We start from the raw sequence: 24406 nt of genomic DNA on the forward strand, positions 1-24406 counted from the left end.
TTTAGATTTTATTTATTTATTTGACAGAGAGAAATCACAAGTAGACAGAGAGGCAGGCAGAGAGAGAGAGGAGGAAGCAGGCTCCCCGCTGAGCAGAGAGCCCAATGCGGGACTTGATTCCAGGACCCTGAGATCATGACCTGAGCCGAAGGCAGCGGCTTAACCCACTGAGCCACCCAGGTGCCCCGAGGGCATTTGTTTTTTTTAAGGGTCTGACATTTATTTTTTCCCCAAATATTACAGTAAAACGTAGGTAGGGTAGGATGATTTTGTCAGTTTTCTTTTTAATGTAAAATTCAGAGTTTGGCTGTTAGAAGTTATTTGCAACAGGCTTGTATGCACAGGATACAAGAAGTTGTTTCACATTATTCACCCACCCCGCCCCTTTGCCAAGCCTATGGGGTGAATCACAGCCAGATTAAAAAAGGAGTGTAGAGTTAATTCTCAACCAGATAATATGTTTCTAGAATGTTAGTTGAGATGTTTTCCTCAGCTATAAATTCAGGATAGGGAGGTGGGGCAAACAGTATATAGGGAGTTGTGAGTATAGCCCCTTTGGCTAAGGAATTTGAGGGTCAGGGAGACACTCCACATCCTATTGGTTTATCTTGAAGGAAAGGTTATTTAGTTTGAAGGATATAAACAGGATTTCTTTTTCTTGTGGTTCTTTGTGGAGGAGACTCTTTCCTTGCCTTCAGTTAACCCAAATGGGGTTAGCTGAGTCCATGGCATATCCAGGGGCCTATTTGCAGTTGGTGGGGCTCCTCTTTACCTTTTGAGGGATGCATTTCCTGTGCTTTTTCTCTTTTCCTTTTTTGTTTCTTAAGATTTTTTAAAACTTTTATTTATTTGATAGACAGAGATCACAAGTAGGCAGAGAGGCAAACAGAGAGAGAGAGAGGAGGAAGCAGGCTCCCTGCTGAGCAGAGAGCCTAATGCCCCAGGACCCTGGGATCATGACCTGAGCGGAAGGCAGAGGCTTTAACCCACTGAGCCACCCAGGCACCCCTCTTGTGCTTCTTCTTTTTTCATGGACTCGAATAGTGAGGTTGGGGACAGGAGGGAGGCAGAAGTGGAAACCGACTCCTTGGTACTCACTTAATTCTGAACAGACTTGGAGCTCTGTCTGCTCAAGTTGGGGTCTTTTTCAAGAGGAGTTTTCAGAGATAAAATAATTTTGACAGCCTTACAAATCTTTCTTTTAATACTTCAGAAATGTTCTAATTTGCGGGGTTTACCACCTTCAAAAGCTTTAAGAATATTGGATGATTCTGGGGCGCCTGGGTGGCTCAGTGGGTTAAGCCGCTGCCTTCGGCTCGGGTCATGATCTCGGGGTCCTGGGATCGGGTCCCACATCGGGCTCTCTGCTCAGCAGGGAGCCTGTTTCCTCCTCTCTCTCTCTGCCTGCCTCTCTGCCTACTTGTGATCTCTCTCTGTCAAATAAATAAATGAAATCTTTAAAAAAAAAAAAAAAAAAAATATTGGATGATTCTATAATAGTATATAGCTCAGAATATGTTATTTTGGAAATAAATATTGTTAATATGTTATATTATGTTAGAATATGTTAGTTTGAAAAGAATGTGGCTGGCATTCAGCACTTCATTGAACCAGGGCTTATTATTTATCAGCTGCGTTCCTTGATTTTTCACAGAATGTTACATCTTCATCTAAATCACGAATCTGAATTATATTACTATAAAACCTAACAGTGTTCCCTAAGATAGCATAGTAGTAACTTTTGTAAGAAAAAACATGTTAGTGGGGAGCCTGGGTGGTTCAGTTGTTAAGCCTCTGCCTTCAGCTCAGGTCATGATCCCAGAGTCCTGGGATTGAACCCTGTATCGGGCTCCCTGCTCCAAGGGAAGCCTGCTTTTCCCTCACCCGCTCCCCCCTGCTTCCCCTCTCTCACTGTGTCTCTCTCTGTCAAATAAATAAATAAAATCTTTAAAAAAAAAAAAGAAAAAGAAAGAAGAAAAGAGAAAACAAGTAGTAACAAAAATTGTTTCCCTTAGAGGAATAGAAAATAAAGATAATAACAAAATAAAATTCCAGAATATATGAAGTCATTAGGACTAAAAATCATGTATTACACATGTATTTTATATTTTTTATTTTATTGTAATGATTGGTATTCCTTGTCATCCCCACAGGCATGTTACAAAGATAAATACAGTCTTTTCTCAACTCTTTATTATTAACCTCAGAAATGTGAAGTGTTGATGTGTTAAGAGTTTAGGGATTAGAAAGCTGCAAAAAATGAGTTTTCTGTCTCTTTTGGGAAATAGTGTTGCTTTGTGAGTGGAATTTGCAAGCCAGATAAATTCTGTAGAGTTAGTGAGTGGTAATGTAGTAGTCACATCATAGAGTGTGGGGTCCTGAAACAGTTGGCGCAGGTGGATAGCAGTGCTGTAAGGGAGGGAAGTCGAAGTTCACATACAAAGTATCCATAGGGACTCCACATTTTGCAGATTCTCTTTCCCTAAAACAAAAACAAAACTTTGTTTTTGGATCGTATTTCTCAGATTTCAGAACTCATTTTTTTCCTTTCAGAAAACTGAAGAATGGGAGAAAGATAAGACTGAAGCAGACATGGAAGAGTATGTATGGAACAATAGCTCCTCTGAAAAAAATATTCTGGAAACACTTCTCCAAATCAAAGCTGCTGAGAAAAATCTGGATGTAAATAAAGAAGAGCTCCTTGCTACGAAAGAAGTTGAAGAGTACAAAAAGTCTGTAGTTAGTCTTAAGAATGAAGGGGACAATGAAAATACCCTTTCTCAGTACAAAGAATCAGTGAAGAAACTATTAAATCTAATGTGATTTATTTAGAAAAATCTCCTTGATTTAATTTTTATTTTATGATTTTTAAAAATCTCCTTGATTTAAAATCTCCATGATATAATTTTATAATTATCTCACTTTATATAAATTTGAAAATGCTAAAAAAAAAAAACCGTTTTTACACATTTCAGATTTTTTTTATTAGTTTCAGAGGCTTAGTGATTATTATTAGTTTAGTGATTCATCAGTTGCATATAACATACCCAGTGCTCATTCCATCAGTTTCCCTTTTTAATACCCATCCCCCAGTTACCTCATCACCCCACCCACCTCCCCTACAGCAACCCTCAGTGTGTTTCCTAGAGTTCAATGTCTCTTACATTTTGCCTTCCTGTCAATTTTCATCTTATTTTATTTTTCCTTACCTTCTCCTGTGTTCATCTCTTTTATTTCTTAAATTCCACATATGAATGAAATCATAAGGTATTTGTCTTTCTCTGACTTACTTATTTTGCTTAGCATAATACTCTAATTCTATCCACATTGTTGAAAATGATAAGATTTAATTCTTTCTGAATAAAAATACTACTGTGTATATATACCTCATCTTTATCCATTCATCTGTCAGTGGACATGTGGACGCTTTCCATATTTTGGCTGTGGTGGACGTTGCTACTCTAAACATTGGGGTGAGATGCCCCTTTGGATCACTGCATTTGTATCTTTGGGGTAAATACCCAGTAATGCAGTTGCTGGTTCATAGGGTAGCTCTGTTTTCAACTTTCTGAGGAACCTCCAAACTGTTTTCCAGAGCGGCTCACCAGTTTGCATTCCTACTAACAGTGTAAGAGGGTTCCCCTTTCTCCACATCTTCACCAACATCTGTTGTTCCTGACTTGTTAATTTTAGCCATTTTGACTGGTGTGAGATGGTTTCTCATTATGGTTTTGATTTGTATTTCCCTCATGCTGTGTCTGCAAGCCATTTGTATGTTTTCTTTGGGGTAAAGTCTGTTGGCGTCTTCTGCCCATTTCTTGACTGGATTTTTTGATTTTTGGGTGTTGACTTTAATAAGTTTCTTTATAGATTTTGGATACTGGCCCCCTTTTTTTTTTTTTAATTTTATTTACTTGACAGACAGAGATCACAAGTAGGCAGAGAGGCAGGCAGAGAGAAAGGGGAAAGCAGGCTCCCCGCTGAGCAGAGAGCCCGATGCGGGGCTCGATCCCAGGACCCTGAGATCATGACCTGAGCCGAAGGCAGAGGCTTTAACCCACCGAGCCACCCAGGTGCCCCAGATACTGGCCCTTTATCTGATAAGCCATTTGCAAATATATTCTCCCATTCCATAGGTTGCCTTTTAATTTTGTCAGCTATTTGCTGTGCAAAAGCTTTTTATCTTGATGAAGTCTCAATAGTACATTTTTGCTTTTGTTTCCCTTGTCTTTGGAGACATATCTAGCAAGAAGTTGTTGCAGCTGAGGTAAGGTTGCTGCCTATATTTTCTTCTAGGATTTTGACAGACTCCTATCTCATGTTTAGGTCTTTCATCCATTTTGAGTCTGTTTTTGTGATGGTGTAAGGAAATGGTCCGGTTTCATTCTTCTGCATGTGGCTGTCTAATTTTTTCAGCACCATTTGTTGAAGACACTGTCTTCTTTCCATTGGACATTCTTTCCTGCTTTGTTGAAGATTAGTTGACCATAGAGTTGAGGGTCCATATCTGCTCTGTTCTGTTCCATTGATCTATGTGTCTGTTTTTGTGCCAGTACCATGCTGTGTTGCTGATTACAGCTTTGTAGTAGATTTTGGCTTTATTTGCTGCTCTTTTCCCAGCTCCTTTAGGTCTAAGGTTAGGTTGTGTATTTGGGACTTCTCTTGTTTCTTTCTTTCTTTCTTTCTTTTTTTAAAGATTTTATTTATTTATTTGACAGAGAGAGAGAGTGAGATCACAAGAAGGCAGAGAGGCAGGCAGAGAGAGGGGGAAGCAGACTCCCCACTGAGCAGAGAACCTGATGTGGGGCTCGATCCCAGGACCCTGTGATCATGACCCAAGCCGAAGGCAGAGGGTTTAACCCACTGAGCCACCCAGGCACCCTACTTCTCTTATTTCTTGAGAAAGGCTTATGTTACTATATACTTCCCTCTTAGGACCACCTTTGCTGTATCCCAAAGGTTCAGAACTATCCTGTTTTCACATTTGTTTCCGTGTATATTTTGAGTTCTTCTCTAATTTCCTGATTGATTCTTTAATAAGGTGCTCTTTAACCAACATGTATTTGTGTTCCTTCCAATTTTTCTCTTGTGATTGAGTTCAGGTTTTAAAGCATGGTGGTCTAAAAATTTGCATGGTATGATCTCAGTCTTTCTGTACCAGTTGAGGCCTGATTTTTGATGCAGTATGTGATCTGTTCAGGGGAATGTTCCATGTACACTCAAGAAGAATGTGTATTCTGTTGCTTTAAGATGAAATGCTCTAAATATATCTCTTAAGTCCATCTGGTCTGGTGTGTCATTCAAAGCCCTTGTTTCCCTTTTCATCTGCTTAGATGATCTGTCCATTGCAGTGAGTGGGGTGTTGAAGTCTCCAACTATGATTGTATTATTATCAGTGTGTTTCTTTAATTTTATTAATTGGTTTGTATAATTGGCTGCTCCCAAGTTAGGGGCATAAATATTTACAGTTGTTAGATCTTCTTGTTGGGTAGACCCTTTTATTATGATACTGTGTCCTTTTTCATCTCCTATTATAGTCTTTGGTTTAAAAAGTCTAGTTTGATGTAAGGATGGCTACTCCAGCTTTCTTTTGATATTCATTAGCATGATAAATGGTTCTCCACCCCCTCATGCTCAATTTGGAGGTATCTTTGGGTCTAAAATGAGTCTCTTATAGACAGCATATCAATGGGTCTTGTTTTTTATCCACTCTGATATCATGTGTCTTTTGATTGGAACATTTAGTCCATTTACATTCAAAGTAATTACGTACGAAGTTATACCGTTGTATTTTCAGTCAAGTCACTGTTTCTGTAGATTGTCACTGTTCCTTTCTGCTGTTTGTTACTTTTGGGTTCTCTTCCCTCAAAGGATCCCCTTTAATATTTCTTACAGGGCTAGTGTAGTGGTCAAAAATTCCTTTAGTTTTTGTCTAACCTGGAAACTCTTTATCTCTCCTTCTATTCTGAATGACAACCTTGCTGGATAAAAGTATTCTTGGTTGCATATTTTTCTCATTTGGTACCCTGAATATATCATGCCAGTCCTTACTGGCCTTCCAGGTCTCTGGGCAAGTCCGCTGTCAGCTTTATGTTTCTACCATTGTAGGTTATGGACCTCTTGTCCTAAGCTGCTTTCAGGTTTTTCTCTTTATCTGAAATTTGCAAGCTTCTTTATTGTATGTCCAAACACAACTCCAAACTGAGAGTAAGGGGTTAGAGAACCATTTGTCATTACCTCGATCTTTTTATTGATTTTGGGGGGATGTCTCTGTCCCTCCTGGATTAAATGCCTATTTCCTTCCCTAGATTAGGGAAGTTCCCAGCTGTAATTTGTTCAAATAAACATTCTGCCCTCCCTCCTTCCCCTTCATCTTCTGGGACTCCTATTATCTGGATATTATTTTGCTTTATGGAATCACCGATTTCTGGAAGCTTTCCTTCGTGATTAAGTAGTTGTGTCTCTTCGGCTTACTTATTTTCCATTATTTTGTCTTCTATATTACTGACTCTCCTGTGCCTTATTTATTGTCACTTTCAGAGCCTCCATTTTTTACCGCATCTCAGTAATAGCATTTTTAATTTTGGCATGACTGTATTTTAGTTCTTTTATTTCTACAGTAAGGGATTCTTTAGTATCTTGAATGCTTTTTTCAAGCCCAACTTGTATCTTTATAATCATTGTTTCAAGTTCTAGTTCAGACATCTTACTTATATCCATATTAACTCCTGTTCTTCTTTCTTTTGTTATTAAGTTTCTCCATCTTGTTATTATGTCCAGAAAAGAAAAGAAGAAAGAGAGAGTAAAGACGACAATATTTCTAAGAAGTGGCCACTTTTCTCTTTGTAGCATTGCAGCATTTCTTTTATCAGATCTCTGGTTGAAAATGCAAGTGTTCAGAGTGATTTGATAACTATCTAGCTGAATTCCAGGGATAAGACTAACATAGGGTCCTTACTACTCCACCATGTTAACTCTAGAAGCCACATCACATTTAAAATATTTTCTCATACTAATGCATCATGGCAATGATTATTCAGCAGTTTTCTTATTTGTATGGCGTGGCAGTAGAACTGATTAGACGACCTGTGTGATTCCTTCTGGTTTGAAAGTATTTTAATTTTATTTCTGCCATCACTTTAATATTCATGTATATACATATGTTGTTATTTTATCTCCTATTTCTTTTTATACAAATTAGCACCTATTGGTTGCTTTTAAATCCAGATCTTCCTCAACTTAGGATGGGGTTATGTCCCAATAAATCCATCTTAAGATGAAAATATATTTAATACACCTAACCTACCAAGCATCATAGCTTAGTTCAACCTACCTTAAACGTGCTCAGAACACTTAACATTAGCGTACAGTTGGCCAGAATCATCTATCACAGAGCCTATTTTATAATTAAGTGTTAAATATCTCATGAAGTCTATTGAATACTGTACTGAAAGTTAAAGAATGGTTTTATGGGTACAAAGTGGTTGTCATTATACAGGTTGTTTACCCTTAGGATCACATGGCTGGATAGGAGCTTTGGCTGCTGCTGCCCAGTATCATGAAAATGTATCATCATATATCACTAGTCTGGGAAAAGATCAAAATTCAAAATCTGAAGTATGGTTTCCTCAGTATGTTACTGCTTTCACACCATTATAAATTCAAAAAATCGTGAGTCAAAATAAGTCAGGACCAGCTGTAATGACTTTGGTTATTTAGGAGGCTAAGTCCAGAATCTACTTCCCTGTATATAGTTCAGTGCTTTTTTTTTTTACATAACTACTGTCCACCCAATGCCTTTTCTACAGATGCCAATTCTGATTAGAAACAGGTTCTTGGAAGTATTTTTCTAATCTGAAAAGTTTGCTCCATTCCTCTCTTTTGGGCTCACTTTATGTTAATTCAACTCTGCTTAGCATCCTTCTTTCTGTTTTCTGGGGCTCACTTCTCCAAGCCAATGCTTGCAGAAAAGTGGAAATGGAGGTTAACTGGTATTCATCTCTTTAGATTCCCCAGTTAGAGTTTCTGCAGCTCAGAAAAGAGATGAGGTGTAAGACCTTGAAATTAATTGGAGTAAATGACAAAGTAAGACTTGTCCTATGAAACATTCCATTCAATTTAACTGTCAATTCAGTATTTTTATCTATTATGTCTACCACTTCCAAAGTTGTAAGTGGTTAAGTTAATTAAAATAGAATTTTATTTTCTATTGAGTTTAATTACTTGGAATTAATGAGTTTGTTACTTGTCCAAAACTTACTTTGCCTAACAGAATTAGAGAACATAAATGAAAGCCAAAAAAGAATTTGAAAACAGTTACCCAAAGGATTTATATGAAATGAAGGTATGATTTAGTATTAGCAAGTTCAAGAATCTGTATGTTATTAAGTATGATAAGATGACCTTGACTGCAAAAAGAGAGATACATTGTAACCCACTGCATAGAAATAGTAAATTAGGGTGCTTGGGTGGCTCAGTGGGTTAAGCCGCTGCCTTTGGCTCAGGTCATGATCTCAGGGTCCTGGGATTGAGTCCTGAATTGGGCTCTCCGCTTGGCAGGGAGCCTGCTCCCCCAACCCCCGACCCCCCCGCCTGTATCTCTGCCTGCCTGTGATCTCTCTCTGTCAAATAAATAAATAAAACCTTTTTTAAAAAAATAAAAATAAATAAATAATAAAAGTAAAAAATTTTTTATTAAAAAAATAAAAATTAAAAAATAAATTAAAATTAAAATTAAAAATTAAAAGCATACTTTAAGTGTATTGAAATGTTATATTTCTTAGAGATTCATGGAGTTTAAGGAATTTCAGATGCAGAAACAGTATTGAAGAAGGGAACATTTTGAAAATAGAGGTTGAGGAGAAATCCTTTGGGAACATGTAAAGAGATGGTAGGTTAGGGTCATCCATCTTTTGAAATAATACTATAATAATCGATAAAACAGAGGAGGTAATGCTGTGTAATAAAAAAATCTGACCTGGCCCAAGGGAGGTCTGGCCTTTGCTTGCAGCTTCTAGGAGGTAATCTATGTCATACCTCATAGGAATATCTTTGTTTAGGGTGAGAGCCAGTCACAATGGATTTTAGGGTGGGGCTGGCCACAACTGACAGTCTTAGCCATGCCGGCAAAACCACATGATTTAGAGGAAGGGGCATTAAGTCACCTGGGATCAGTCCACTTGGCAGCTGAGATCAACCACCCAGGCAATCACTCGGTCATACCCATGCAATAGAGCCTCTATAAAATCTTTGAACTGCTAAAGTTTGGGCAGGTTTCCCTGGCTGGCAGTACTCTGGGCATATTACCATACACTGGTGCAGGAAAAGTAACATATCTTGCCTCTAGGGGCAGACACCAGAAACTATAACTTTGGAACCCTCTGTGACTTCATTCTATGTGCTTCTTTCCTTGGCTGACTTTAATCCATATCCTTTCTCTGTGATAAACCATAACCATGAGTATAACAGCTTTCCTTGAGTTCTGTGAATTATTCTAGTGTATTACCAAACCTGAGGGTGGTTTTTCAGACAGACCTCCCCGCTCCAAATTTATACTTGGTGTCTCACAGAGCACTGTACCCTCTAGCCTTTGCAGTTTGGGTATCTCCAGGCAACTGATCTGAAGATAGGCTGTAGCACTGACACCTAATGGCAAAATCTTAGAGCTGTGAGATTAATACAGAACTGCCTCAGATAGAAAGCAGTTACGATCATTATAATTTTAGCAATAATTAAACTACTGTTTTTCATTAATCGGATCTTTACCCATCCTTTAAGATATTAATTGAGCCAATATATACAAGGAACATCATATTTATCCTTTAACCAAGTCTAAGGGATATTTGCTACATTGATAACACATTGACTGCTGACATCAAACTTAAAATTATATAACTCAGAAGTTGCTTAAACACATAGGCAACTAAGAAGTAGGATAAATCTGTTCCCTTAATTGTGACATGCTTTAGTTCTTTCTTTGCATATGTCTTCCCCAACAGTGGTAAGTATTTCATAATACTGGACAGTTACAGACTTTTTAAAAGAGGTCTGGCTAGTTACAATGTTGGGAGGATTTCAGTATTATCATTACTTTGCAATTGAGTTTAACAATCTTGGCCTTGGTTGTTGACTGGTTGTTGGCCTTGAGAATCTTTTATTGTTTCTTAAGAAAGTTTTAAATTCTATTCAGAAGTTCTCTTTTGGTCCTTGTGGCTTCCAGGAAGGACATGGTTTCTAGGCTCGGCGATTTTTGCTTCCTGGCTGACACTGGCCTGGTTGCATCTGCAGTCTAATAAATGTCTTCAGTTTATCTGATGGTCACAGATAGTGGCTGAAGAAGAGGAGTATGAGTTTGGTTTCTTACAAATGTAAATATGTTTTCTCAAATTATGGTCATTTTTATAAAACTACCAATTTTAGGAAATGAGCAAATTCTAAGAAACCCCAAGGAAGAGAAATGTTTTTCTAGCACCCCTGGTTTTTTGGAAACCTTTAAAAGCTTGTATGTAAAAAATAAAATAAGGTAAATTAAAAACTTGCATATATTTTAAAGAAAAATAATCTTTTAAAAGATTGTATAAATAATTTTTAAAGACTGCTTCCTGAGTTATTTATTGAAATATAATTTTAGGGTAATTTAAGTCTTTATATCCTCCCTATGTAATATGAATAATTTTTTTCCTAATGAATTGGTAAAGAAATTGATAAAATTTAATATTTAATATCATGACTAGTAAATAAGGGTAAGTTGATGACATTTTTAAAATCAGATTTTTATTTGTAGCTAATATTCCACTGATAGAGATTTTTTATATTTCTTCCTTATATTAAAAAAAGAAACAGGCATTTTTCCCCCACATAGTATCAACACTAGGGAAAGAAACAGAAACACCTCTTAAGCCACTGGACAGTTTGTTTTAACATAAGAGAGAACAATAATTTTTATTAATCCTGTAATAGGGCTTTCTTTTATCTATTCTTGCTTATTGGCTGTCTTTTAGTATCTCTCCTCACATTTAAAAAGAGTTTCAAGGGTTAGATTAAGGGTCTAAAGCTTAAAATCATTGGAGACTTGATTGAATTAAAGTGTCTGCACTTCAGGGTGGGGGTGGGGGTAGATCTGGTGTAAGATTTGGACAGAGCTCAAATACCTACAGCTAATGTTGGCACCTGGGAAAACACTACATACACGTGAGGGCTGTAAACTAAAACTCCCAAACTTTATTCAACAGAGATCAACACAATTCCAGTACCAGAGTTAAAGGCATGTCAACTTTAAAAAATGAAGATGGTTTAGGATTAAGAAGAATTAATCAATCGAACATCAAAACTAAATTTTTTTAAAAGGCAGCATTTGCACATGTGTTAGTAACTGTAATAATAGCACTTTTCTATCCAATCCACTAAAAGATTTTATTAACATACATGACAATTATTTGACCTTGACAGGAAACATATGATATTATGGTGTTTTCCTCTCTGTATTTTTTTTTTCCATGTTTTTTGGAGGCTTTTAAACTAACAGTGATTTCCAGCATGAACTTTTGAACCAGATATCTATTAAATCCTGCCCTCCCTAATATTAAGCTATGTGACTTTAGGGAAGATAGCCTCTCTCTTCTCATTTTCCTCATCTGTAAAATGTGATAATAATACTATAGTCATTTTAAAAAGTATATCTAATTCATAAAATTATATCCATGGGGGAATACATGTATAGCACTTAGAAGCATATCTCTCACACTGTGCTAAACAAGTGCAGGGGTCAGAATTTTGGAACTTTGGCAAAGGGTAGACTATTCACAAAATAGAAATGATCAAAGCAGTTAAATTTATGAAGATTATGGCCTTGCAATCCTGTGCAATATTTATTTTTTTTAAACAAACAGCCCTTGTCTTACAAAAAAACTAAAAACGATACCCTTGAAAGCTTACAATCTTGTAACTTTTACTATTAAGAGTTCTTCTTTAGAGTGTTAACTTTTTGACATGCCTGGATCCTGCCTTTCTCTGCCCTGGCTTATACTGGCCCTGCTGCTTTCTCCAGCATCCAGATGCTAGGATGATCATACAACAGCAAAGAAAGATGACAGAGGTACAGAGGGCCACTGGAGCCAGCCACATCTTTGAAGTCACAGATGCCCCATCAGGTGTCATGTCTTCATTCTCAGCTGTGTGGTTTCTGCTGTTGGACCCCTTGGTTTTATTTAGTAATTGCTTGCTACTGTTGAGTCGGGATGGAATAGGCCTATGAAAAGCTTTTGTGTCTATGGGAACAAAGAAAGGAGAAATAGTCTTGTTATCTGGATTATTGATGAAATCAGTGCTGTGTGACACCATATTTACCTCTGTGGTAATGGAGTTATTCAGGGAAATGAGTTTTGCCCAAGAATCTGTGGTTAACTCCTTGGAATACCTAGTACTGTTTGTGTTGACAACCAAATCTTGATGTGTGGTTGATGACGGCATCTCTGTTGATGGTAGCATTTGGTTTATCACTGTGGTTTGTTGTTCATCTAAATGCGTAGCTTTTAAAATCCTTAGTCTGTCCCGTGTGTTAGATGAGGAACGAGTATTTAGATATGTGGGACGTGATTGTTCAAAAACCAGCAAATCTGGATCTATACCTGAAAGATAAATAAGGCATCATTCATTTTATTTTTTATTTCAAGGAGAGAATATCAAAGCACAGCTTGGAGAAGTCTTGGGTTTGCCACCAAGTTAGTGAACTGAGCTTAAGTTCAAGTTCTACTATTGCATATTTCTGGAAGGCTTAGAAACGTACTGGCCACATTTGAATTTATCTTAACTTTCAAGAACACTTTCTGTTACAAACAGCTGGCTCCATCATGGAGGATTCTTTGTGTCTGCCAGGGCTTCTGGGTAACAATAGCCAATGTTAGTGCAAGAATTGCAAAAAAAAAAAAAAAAACAGTAACCATTTGAGATATGTAGCATCTTAAAGTTTTAAAAAAATAAATAATACAGAAGTATAACTGTATTCAAAATCATGAGCAAAGCCCTCTGTCTCCTCCCTTCCCAGTTCCTGAAGGTAATGACTTTGTCTTCAGTATTTTCTCTCTTGTAAAGGAACTCCTTTCCCTCTGACTTCAGACACAAGCAAATATTGCTCTGTCTATAAAGGGGAGGGGAAAAAACTTCTCAACAGCTTTTCAGTTGTCTCTCCTATCAGTTTCTGTCTCTCTGCCTCTCTCCCTCTCAACATAACGATATCCATTTCCTATCTTTGTTGTTTGCCTTCTGCCATCTTGTTCCATCCACACTATTCTGTCAGAATTATGCTTCTGAGATAATCAGTAGTTTCCATATTTCCTGGCCACCTCATTGTTCTGACTTCTCTTTTACCCTCAATCCTGCTGGCCATCCTTTCCCTAAAATTCTCCTCTTGTGACTCCCTGGAATGCAGACTCTCTTGACACTTTATCTCAGATTGCCTGTTTCTCATTTTTTCTTTCTTTAGCTGGTTCTCTCCTTGGTTCAAACTGGTTGTGTGCTTTCCACAATCTTTAGTCTGTTGTCTTCTGCTGAGTTTTCCCTTCATCTCACCCCTTCACCACACACACACACACACACACGAGTATCCTCATCGGCTGTCACCATTATGTCAGTGGCACTGAAATCCGCATCACCTGTTATTTCCTCTTTCTCGGTCCCTGGTCTCATTGCTCCTGTGGTCTACTGAAGGTTCCCACCTAGACATCTCATGTCATCACTGAACAGTCCCAAAGCCAAAATCATTTTGTCTGGCTCTCTATCCCTTTCGGTGACCTCACCAATCTTCCATCACCCAAGCTGGAATCTATGTACTGCGGAGCAATCTTTGACTCCACTCTCTTCTTTTCCTTCATCCAAAAAGTGGTTCCTATCTGGTTCCCTCCCAATGTGCTGGTAATCATCCCTCCTCTTCATTGCAGTTACGGTCACCTTCTCCAGATCTAATGCTTCCCTGACTAGATATTCTAATTCGCATCCTGCATATTATTTTTCCAGACTAAAGGCAATCACACTCATCACTTTAATGATGACGTTCTCTCACTAAATTCCTTTGCTGGTTCTCTGTTGCTGACAAAGTCAAGTCCAAACACTGCTTTGTCCAAAACACTTTTGTAACCTGGCCTACCCTATCCTTACCCAGATTTTCATTGCAACCCCGAAAGTGCCCCTTTTGTAGCCAGATCTGTTTTCTACTCTCCCGTCGTGTGATACAGAACTCCTTGTCTTGCCTCTGCCTGGCCTCTTCCACGAAGCTGCCTCTGAACATAGGTTTCTTTAGTCTCCTCTTCTTTTGAGTGCTTGTACTTGAGGCAGTATCACACATTTTTGTATTTAATTAGGTTCTACACTAATTGTGAGCCTTGTCATATCAACTAGATTGTAAGAAACTCGAGGGCAGACATACAGCTGCCATCTTCTGCAATGCTGCTCCTGGACTGAATTAGGTGTTCAGTAAATACAACCAATGACGAAATTTAGCGCCTTTGTATCCGGATGGCAAAAATCTATTCTTTCACATTTACCAATTTGTACCATGTGTTTGTATACATGGGCAAGGCACGCTTAAATGTGTATTTATCTAAAATAATGGTTATCTTGGGACCATTGGTAGGCTAATGTATGTTAGTAAGTGCATTTCCTTGTCCTTGACATCAATCTTTGTAGAAGCCTTGTATACAGTGTCTGTCCATAGACCTCAAAACTGCCACTAAGCATTGTCTTTGTTCCTAGTAGTATGCTTAGCCCCTCCAGTAGGAATGCCTTCTTTTTTTTTTTTTTAATTTACTTATTTTTTTCAGCGTAACAGTATTCACTATTAGGAGTGCCTTTTGGGGCTTTTGCTAGGGGCTCCTGGAATATAGGAAATGCTTAAGCTCTTCTTTGATCACATACAATTTGTTATCATCTGGAATGAATTCATCAGTGCTGAGCATGCCAAACTAGAGCAAATTTATTTGTAGTTTTCTGCCCTGGATGCCCAAAACTTTTCCAGATAGAGATCATGGGAAAATAGTGGTTCAGGTTGTTACCAGCCAGTTTCTAGGTTATACATCTCTACTAGAGCGTTACCAACATTCTTCAGCATAAACACAAAATGCACAAATCATTACCTTCTGTTACGTTGTATAAAATGGCACTGGTTCCAGGCTCTAATATGCAGCTCTCCAGTGTGGGGCAGTGAACATGGAGGCAGTTGACATTGTCATGCATGGGATCATGGTAGAAGACAGCCACGTTACAGGAAACTGAAAGGAAAAGTGCATCTGCAGGTGGTTTTGGTTTCTCCCAGCTGGAAGAGCTCTGAGTAGCTTCTATTTCTTCCAAGAACATGGCATTCACACCAGTATATTGCAGGGCTATGTTCAGACATCTCACAGAACATGGTGAACTACAGTAACTGTTTCTATGAATGTGGAAAATGCCCTTTTAAAAGAAACTGTCCATGGATTTTTCTCTAATCTTTCACACATTCCATTCCACACAGGATTACCTGGAATCATTTTCCAATCCCAGGATTTTATGTTCATGAAAAGTTCAGTTGGCTACAGAAGCCCCTGGGGCTTATCAGATTTCTAGTTGCAGTGCCCTCTCAGAATGCTAATGCACCGGAGTTCACCAGAGAAAGAAAAACAAAAATCAAGTGACAGATGTTGTAACAAAAGAGGGAGTCATGGGAAGGCAAACACTGCAATTACTGGGAGAGGCCCAGATGGTAGAAAGGCAGCAGGCCAGGTGAACGCTACCCTGACCCTGATTATAGGGGAGCACTAGCCCCATTTGCAAATCACACATCCAACGGAAAGCCCATTCAATGTCCTTTAAAGAGGAAGAGAGTCCACTGACAAGGATGTGAACATATGGAATTCTAGTGGGTGGGGGTACGTCACTGATGCTATCCCCCTTCTCCTAAATAACTTTGCTCCATAAAATGCATCATGTTATTTCTGGAAACCCTTAAGTCTGATTTGCTGAGTGCCAGTATCCAGTCTGTCCTCCCTAAAGTGCAAAACAGACTTTCCTCCTGCTGCAGTGTAGTAGGAACCGTGCGCTGGGAAATATCCATTGACCAAAGGTATCAACTTCTTTAATAAAATAAGATTACAGAGGGATAGCATACAATTACCAGACCTCAGAGTATCCCTAAAGCTGTTGTGGAACTGTGGTTGGCCAAACCTTTGCTGCTTCTGTGTAAGGTTAACTGTGGGGAGCTCTCTCCCACCCCTCCCCCGTTACCTCTGGACCAGCCAGGAGGATAAAGAAGAGGGCAGAATTCAATGAATAATACATTGCTAATACATTTTAGACTACAAATGCATTCCTTAAAGATCGGACTGTCAAGTTTAAGGGAAAGGATTAAAAAATATTCAAATTTAGACATTTAAATTTTTGATAAGAAAGTACTTGATGCTGTAAAGAGAACAATTTTTAAAGAAGTTTTATATTCCTCTTCGTGTACATTTTAGAGTTCCAGCTCTGAACAGGTTAGTTATTGCAGGACTGTGGCTTTTTAAAGTTCTGGCTTCCAGCTAAAAACAGACGTGTGTTCGTGCCCTTTCTTCTGGAGGAAGAAAACCACAACTTGGAAGCTACAGAGGCTCTAAAATCATGGAATTCTACTGGATGCTTAAAGTATCCCTGGAAGTCCAGAGGACACAGTTTCCCTGCGATGGACAGTCAGGTAAATTGATACCATGGGAAAATGCTGAAAGGCACAACCCCCCCCCCCCCCACACACACACACCTTCCCTTCAGGCTTATGGGAGTTAGAAGCATCTTTAAGGTGAGAATCTAGATTGGCAACCTTTTCAAAAAAATTTCCCTTTGGGGCACCTGGGTGCCTCAGTCAGTTAAGCGTCTGCCTTTGGCTCAGCTCATGATCCCGGGTCCTGGGATCAAGCCCTGCATTGGGCTCCCTGCTAGACGGGAAGTCTGTTTCTCCTTTCCCTCTGCTGTTGCCTCTGCTTGTACTCTCTCACACACACTCTCTCTCTCTCTCTCTCTCTCTCTCAAATAAATAAATTCTGTAAAAAAAAAAAAAAATTCCCTTTAAAAAATTAATTGCTCTCTTGTGTGCCTGATTAACTTTCTAGGGCTTAGCCCGGGACAGCTTCTCACACTGTGGTCAGTTTACACCCTTGGGTAGCCTCAGTACACATCCCAGAAATCTGCCATGTGTACTTGGATAGGAGGCACTGGCAATTAATAAGTCAGTATCAAACCATGGAAAGAAAGTGTAGAAGAACCAAGAGAATTATTTTAACGTATTGTGTTGCTTTTGCTATTTCTTTCCAAGTAGCTTTAAAATCTTGGAAAAATGAAAAACAAATGAAAGTAGTCTTTAGACAATTATAACTGGAAATTCTGCAATAATGAAATGTTTTCCTTATTATAAACCTTGATCATATTACATGGGTGATGCTTAACTCTGATTCTGGATTTCAGACAAAAAAATCAGAATATTTAAAATATATATTTATTTTCTTTCTTTTTGCTAGTTGACATATATCTACCTATGTCCTTCAAAACATCTAAACAATCTAAATTCTTGCTCAATGCAACCCACATTTGCTCAACACAAACAAGCACATTTCAAAAATTTGAAATATTGAGATCACCAAAAGAAGTTTGAAAAAGAAATTATTGTATTATTTTTTGAAGCCAAATATGCCATTTTGGGGGGATGTGGAAATATTGTTAGTTAACCCTCGAGGAAATAGTTTCATTTAGCACTTTAGTGAAGAAAAGAAGATTCTGTGTTACCTGTGGGTTCCATGGCACTCTGGATCATCACCAGATTTGTAAACTGAGCCAGAACTGATCCAAATGGCAAAGTCAGTCTCAATCTCTCTCCTGCCTCCCCCATCCCCTTGTCTCTCCCTCATCTTCCCTAGTCCTGATCATCTGTTCCCTGCAACCTCTGCCTAGAGCTCCTTACTTAGGTCTTCATTTTCTAAGTTTCTCCTGATTTTTGCTCAGGCATATCATTGATACTTACCATCCTTCCTAAGGCAGCAGCTCCTGCTACATTTCTGGCCGGTACTTTCAGAATAATACTTCAGGAACTGAGCTCCCAGCTTCTGAGACTCCTCCAGGTCAATCAGAAGACCTGGAAAGCGACGGATCCAACAGTCTCTATAAAAAATGGTGGGTGAGCAGAGAGAGTCTGAGGTCCACCCCATGCTCAGCAGCAGCACCAAGGCTGTTTCCACCACTGCCACGTGCATTTCCGTGGTAGGAAGATCGGGCAAGAAGTCTGAGATCCAGACAGACGCCGAAGCTGACCATCAGGGTTGAGGACAGGTTCTGGAATTTCAAAGCTGTTGCTAAGGGACTCTCCTAGAGAGTCACCTTCTAGAAAAGTGAAGCCATTCTTTGACTGTATATTGATTTTTCTGAGCTGAGCCCTAGGTGAACATTTGACTTTCTGATGTTAATTCTGAACATTTTCCAGGCCATTTTGATACTCTGTCCCTTACCCTCTTGAAGATGTGGATTCTCTCCTCTGCTTTTCTTCTTTCTCTGAAAGTGAATAGTCACAGACACCTCTTCCTAAGTAAATATAAAGACAAGTGGAAATCCTAGCCCAGAGTCTTTCTGAGGAAAACAATAATTTAGTCACTTGACGTCAGATAAAGGAAGGATCCATTACACCAGAAACAAGACATGGTTTGTAAGGGGACTGTTGTATGGTTTTAAAGAAACCTGTGACTGCAGACTTTTAATTTTTAAATTTTTTTAATTTTTTTTAAAGATTTTATTTATTTATTTGGCAGAGAGAGAGAGAGAGAGATCACAAGTAGGCAGAGAGGCAGGCAGAGAGAGAGGAGGAAGCAGGCTCCCCACCAAGCAGAGAGTCTGAGGTGGGGCTCGATCCCAGGACTCTGGGATCATGACCCAAGCCAAAGGCAGAGGCTTAACCCACTGAGCCACCCAGGCGCCCCAACTGCAGACTTAAAAAAAAAAAAATTTTCCCCCTATGATTTAAGTTCTGGTATTTACATTCACCAGAAAACCAGTTTGTGCCCTGGTTTAAATTTTTTGTTTTTATTAACAAAATAACAACAACAAAACCTTGAAAGTAAATGAAAACTGAAAATGAAAAAAAATTAATTTTGCAGTGATTTTGAAAACATTGAATGTGGATATGTGGATCCTGGTCACTTCTTGGAGCTAGGCATTCCCCACCCCCTCAAAGGTCAACCACAGACTTTCTTTAAAAAGAGAAAATAAAACATAACAGTGAAAATTGTGAAGAAGTTCAAAAAGTGGAAGGGGGGGGCACCTGGGCGGCTCAGTCATTAAGCATATGCCTTCCTCTTGGTTCCTGATCCCAGTGTCCTGGGATTGAGCCCCCATTGGGCTCCCTGCTCAAGCGGAAGCCTACTTCTCGCTTTCCCACTCCCCCTGCTTGTGTTCCCTCGCTCGCTCTCTGTCAAATAAATAAATAAAATCTTTAAAAAAAAAAAGTTCAAAATGGGGGCTTGTTTGCAAGTTATAAAAGATACTTCTTTGTGAAGCATATACAAAAATGCATAGTATCTCTGACTAAAGCAGGGACAGTTTCTAAGAAATGTGTATTAGGGAAATGAAATGGTTTTAAATTTCTAAGTTTTAATAAAAATCACTTCAATTGCAAGGCTAAAACATTCGAAAAGATACTAAAGGAGGCAAAAAATGGCCTCTCACTTTTGTGAAGGTTGTAGTTTCCATATCCCATGATGATGTCCACGTTGACAACGTAGTTCAAAATATGAAACTGTTGGGCTTTTATCCTATTTTTATACCAAGCATAAGTGAAAATCAGCCTTTCGCATAAAGTACGGCTGAACTGCTCTTTAAAAAAAAAAAAAAAAGATAAAGCTTTTTCTATCCTGTGATCTCAGTTTCTTTCGTACCTTTTGCACAATGACTCATTCACTTACTTGGCACAAAAATGTTAACATTCTTTGAATTTTCATTTCTCTACCTGTTTTGTAATAATAGCCTATCACATATGCTTTAATTTTTAGAAATATATGATTTAATCATCAATAATAAGCAAATAATCAAAGGGCTGAATAACTTTAAAAACAAAACATTTTACTTTCTCCTAAGCAAAAATTATAACATGGATTAACTCCTAACCCTGCATAAGCCACCTAAAATATACTAAAAATGATTAATGTGTTATTCTATTGAACTTCTCATAGAAAACAAGTTTCAGTTGCTTACCTGCAAATAATCCGACCATTCTGTCTGTTCCAAGGAGAAAGGGAAGAGAGGTTTCCTGATGGCAAAGTAAGCGACAGGCGAGGAACAAAAAGATTACTCCCTTTTTCTCCATGAGGTTCCATAGATACAGCAATTAGTTCATGCCCCGGGGACATAAACCAGAAAGTCAGCTTTCTAACCTTCTACCCTCAGTGTCTTTCAATCACATTAAATGCAGTTTCTTTTGTGTGATATAGAATTCCTTGAAGTTCTCATGTATCCTGCAGGGATAATGGAACAACCCATAATTGCTTAATCCTTTTGCTGTCAATTGGTGTTCAAGTAAAGATCAAAGTTGCATTTTTTTAAAGAATCTCCAAATTCCAATGTAAAAGCATGCTTTAAAATTTTTTAAACTTTTTTTTTTTTTTTTTTTTTTTTTGTGATTGCATAAACATTCAGTTGGGAAACCAGGAACTTCTTGGAGCCAAATATTTTGAAAAGGAGAGATAGAAACTGGACTGCAGGGGCAGAGGGAGGAATCCACAATGGGCTGAGATATGTGGCCCAGAAACATCTAGTCTCAAAATTGTCCATGTGAGATGAAATTACAGAAACCAGAAAGCAATTCCAACTCTGAATAAAAAATTGCTATATAGGCTTTTATAGATTTTATCAAATATTGAGAACTGTTACACTATTGCAATGCAGTGATATATTGTATTTATTTCCAACTGAGTGCTCTTAAGAAGGGTTCAAAGATTGTATTCTTACCTTAAAAACCACATTTTTCTTCCAAGAGCCTGATTCAGTTGTTCTAGTCTGGGAACCAGAATTCTTAAAAGCGTCCCAGGTGATTTACTAAGATGTTTGGAAAACACTGACATAACACTGACTGCAAAAAAAATGGAAGTTTTACTTACATTAAGATGCTCAATCGGAATTAAATATGAACGATTTTTATTTTTTTTTTAATATTTATTTGAGAGAGAGAGAGTGCACACATGGGGGGGGTCAAGGTGGGGGTAGAGAGTGAGGGGGAGGAAAAACAGACTCCCTGCTGAGCAGGGAGCCTGACCTGATGGGGGTGGTATAAAGATGAAATGGGTTGGATCTCTTGTCCCTTCCCAGAGATCATGACCTGAGCTAAAGCCAAAAGTTGGATAGCCAATACACGGAGAATCACCCAAGAGACCCTGAGCCATTTTTAAAGAACTGTACTACTTTAAAGTCATTTAAATTGTCCCACATGCTTGCATGAAAGGAAAATATTTCAGTTTTGCTTGTTAAAAAAGAAAAGGAAATAATCTTTATTAAAATGTTTTGCTTTTTATTAAATTGATATATTTTTCACTTTAAATACCCAAACTTTTGGGGCACCTGGGTGGCTCAGTTGTTAAACATCTACCTTCGGCTCAGGTTGTGATCCCAGGGTCCTGGGATTGAGCCCCACATCGGGCTCCCTGCTCCATGGGAAGCCTGCTTCTCCCTCTCCCACTCCCCCTGCTTGTGTTCCCTTTCGTGCTGTGTCTCTCTCTGTCAAATAAATAAATAAAAATCTCTAAAAAATTTTAAAAAATAAAAATAAAATAAAAACCCAAACTTACAGAAAAGCACAAAAAGGAATAAAAACTACAGTCCTATAGTCTTAACACTTTCATTAACATCCTTCTAGACATCTCTATAGAAAATAGATATATATATGCCATTGTACGTAAATGGATTCATGCTGTTCCAGAAACTGTTTTTTAAAGATTTATTTATTTATTTATTTTAGAGACAGAGAACATGAGTGGGAAGGGCAGAGGGGAGGGAGAGAGAATCTTAAGCAGACTGCACACTGAGCATGGACCCCACTCAGGGCTCAATCCCACGACCCCGAGGTCACGACCTGACTTGAAACCAAGAACCTGATGCATAACTGACTCTGCCACCCATTTGTCCCTCCAGAAACTGTTTTCTAAATACCCAGGGTAAAATTATATTTTTCAGGGTTTCTAAAGAAGGATCTACATGTTTATCCTAAGTTGTAATGGCTCTCCAGTATTTCATTCTACGAATGTACCAAAATTTACTCTGTACTTCAGCTTCCTCAGCTATGAAGCAAAATAAAAAATTATATTGTAATCTACAAAATCACTGACAATAGTGCTTGGCATATAATAAATACTCAATAAATGCTGGCTACTATTACTATTATACGTTATGTTTTCTAATTTTTTATTATTAAAAGCAACAATGTAATAAACATCTTGTACTTAAATATTTTTTTTCTTCTCAGTCATTAAGGTTGTATTTTCCAGAAATTCTTAAAGAAACAGCCTGTGTCTGACACTTACTGTAGTCTTTTGTAAAAAGATCATAAAATATAAAGTGTCTGAAGTGAGTCATAGTACCACAAAGGCCAGTCTTTATTATTCATTGTTCAGTCAATAACAGATCTATAAAATTATACCACCAACTATATATGAGCAATATTTTCATAAGGCTTAGAAATAATATTTTAGATCTTTTATAAATGAGTTTATATTGCTTTGACTTTGCATTTCTAGCTCAACAGAAAGCTTACTGTGTAAATTATAAAAATGATTTGATCTTTTAAGATACTTCAAATCCTAAGTGACATTATTATCATTCTCAGGGTCAAAAAGCTTACAGGTTCAGTGCCTGGTATTGTCAGACTCACACCCCAGATTCCCTGCCCAAGCTAATCTTACTCTGATAATATTACTGTGCGTGAATTGCCTTTCTGATGTGCATCATTCTTTGAGTGTGATCTTTTTGGGTCTCTTTTTAGAAGGCAAGAAAATACCAGTCTGAGGCATATCCATGACGTTTGGAAACAAAAGCATCCATTGGTGAAAGATTCTAAGAGGACATGGAAGAGACTAAGAGCCTGTTCTTCTTGGCTGACCCACTGAATCTGGCATTGTTGCCAGTGGAGGCACAAATAAATCCCAAGTCCAAGCCTCTTTAATAGAGGATGTGCCTCCCAGCAAAATTTGCCAGTTTAGGGCCTAATACTAGAGGTGGCGCTTTACTTTCCCAAAGCGGTTGCTAAAGTCATGGTTGCCTACACCCAAGAAACTTAGAATGTCTTGACTGCACCCTTATTGAGAACAGAAGTGTGAGAAGTTGCTTGAGAATCATTACTTTTATCAGTAATGATTTAAAGTCCAAGAAACAAGGCGAAAAGATAAAGTTCACAGATTTAAAAACAAAAAACAAAAAACAGATGAATAAGGCAAGTCATAGATCCATCCTTGTCTCCTTCACTTTTCCCAGGGAGGCCAGAATCTACTAGAATTTTTTTCTATGTCTTTAATATGTTAGTTCCTTATCCATGGTGTTTTATAGAGAAGATAATGGAGGACAACTCACCACGAGGCAGTTAAGTTACATAGTGAGAAGAACAAATTAACCAAAAAGGTGCTGAAATGATTTCATGCTTTACCAATCTTTCTTCTCTGGTTTTTAATGCTTCCCCCCTTGCTAAGGTAAAATGTTAATCCGGTTGTAGGAGATAACTTGTTTCAAAAAGCGGAAATGTATTTATGAAGAAGGTGTCATTTAACAACTTGCCATTCCAGAAGACAGATGAAGCTTGTCCCCAAATACATCTCCTCCCCAAGTTGAGGACTATTACGGAAGAATCTTGGTCTGGGAAAAATTTCAAATTTTTTTTGTTTTTGTTTTTTGTTTGTTTTGTTTTTTAGGATAGGGTGCCAGTTCCCTCCCAATCCTTATCCCTCCATCTACCCAAAGATAACCTAACAGTATCCCTCTCACTCCCTTCTAAGATTAATTCATATCTCATGAACAACACGAGGTCTTCATTATTTGGCCTGAGCTTTTTACTCATCTCTTTGCAACGTCCAGTGAGAGAAGACCGGGAAGTTGCCCCTCCTTCATAGTCCTCATGGGCTGGGGAACATAGGGTGGCAAGAAAAGCCACTCGGTAGGCCAGTATGACTAAAGGCGGCCAGATCTTCTGCTCAGACCATCTGTCATGGCTAGCCCAACCAAATTGAAATAGGAAAAGCAATAACTTTTCGACGAGGTTTTAAAAGAAGTCACGTGTCCTCACTTAAATTGTCTTTCTTTTAATAGTATAAAAAGACTTAACGGGCCCCAGCAGCAAATACAAGCTCCTCTGCTTCCCGACCCGTTTCATCTGCTGTACTGTGCACCCCAGCGAGCC

At 38.3% G+C, this 24406-nt stretch overlaps 2 protein-coding genes across 4 annotated transcripts in view; one reads left to right on the forward strand and one right to left on the reverse strand.

Moving 5' to 3' along the window:
* The window catches only part of LOC131839874 (small ribosomal subunit protein mS35), a 64644-nt gene extending 42238 nt beyond the window's left edge, over nucleotides 1-22406 (forward strand). For 2 of the 3 annotated variants that reach the window (XM_059187598.1, XM_059187600.1), the window contains exon 8: nucleotides 2554-8219. In XM_059187598.1, coding sequence (XP_059043581.1) covers nucleotides 2554-2823 — 270 coding nt within the window. In that variant the 3' untranslated portion in view covers nucleotides 2824-8219. Of the gene's footprint in view, nucleotides 1-2553; nucleotides 8220-16528 lie in introns of those variants that run through there. The other variant, XM_059187599.1, reaches the window with a different exon arrangement.
* Nucleotides 11072-18239, reverse strand: LOC131839870 (MANSC domain-containing protein 4-like). Its single transcript, XM_059187590.1, has 3 exons — nucleotides 18011-18239; nucleotides 15126-15260; nucleotides 11072-12626 (listed from the first exon to the last, which is right to left on the reverse strand). The coding sequence occupies exons 1-3, from the start codon at nucleotides 18237-18239 to the stop codon at nucleotides 11968-11970; spliced, it is 1023 nt and encodes a 340-aa protein (XP_059043573.1). The 3' UTR covers nucleotides 11072-11967.
* Nucleotides 22407-24406: the final 2000 nt, after the last annotated feature.

This window comes from Mustela lutreola, chromosome 8 (assembly GCF_030435805.1).
Source record: "Mustela lutreola isolate mMusLut2 chromosome 8, mMusLut2.pri, whole genome shotgun sequence".
Taxonomy (NCBI): Eukaryota; Metazoa; Chordata; class Mammalia; order Carnivora; family Mustelidae; genus Mustela; species Mustela lutreola.

What these genes read in the sequence shown, in the direction of transcription:
- LOC131839870 (XM_059187590.1), bottom strand. Translation starts at nt 18,239, where the DNA reads ATGCACGTGGCAGTGGTGGAAACAGCCTTGGTGCTGCTGCTGAGCATG. An exon ending in CTGCTGCCTTAGGAAGGATG is followed by an intron (nt 15,261 to 18,010) that starts GTAAGTATCAAT and finishes TTTTCCTTTCAG; the next exon opens with TTTCCTGTAACGTGGCTGTC. An exon ending in TTTATACAACGTAACAGAAG is followed by an intron (nt 12,627 to 15,125) that starts GTAATGATTTGT and finishes TTTATCTTTCAG; the next exon opens with GTATAGATCCAGATTTGCTG.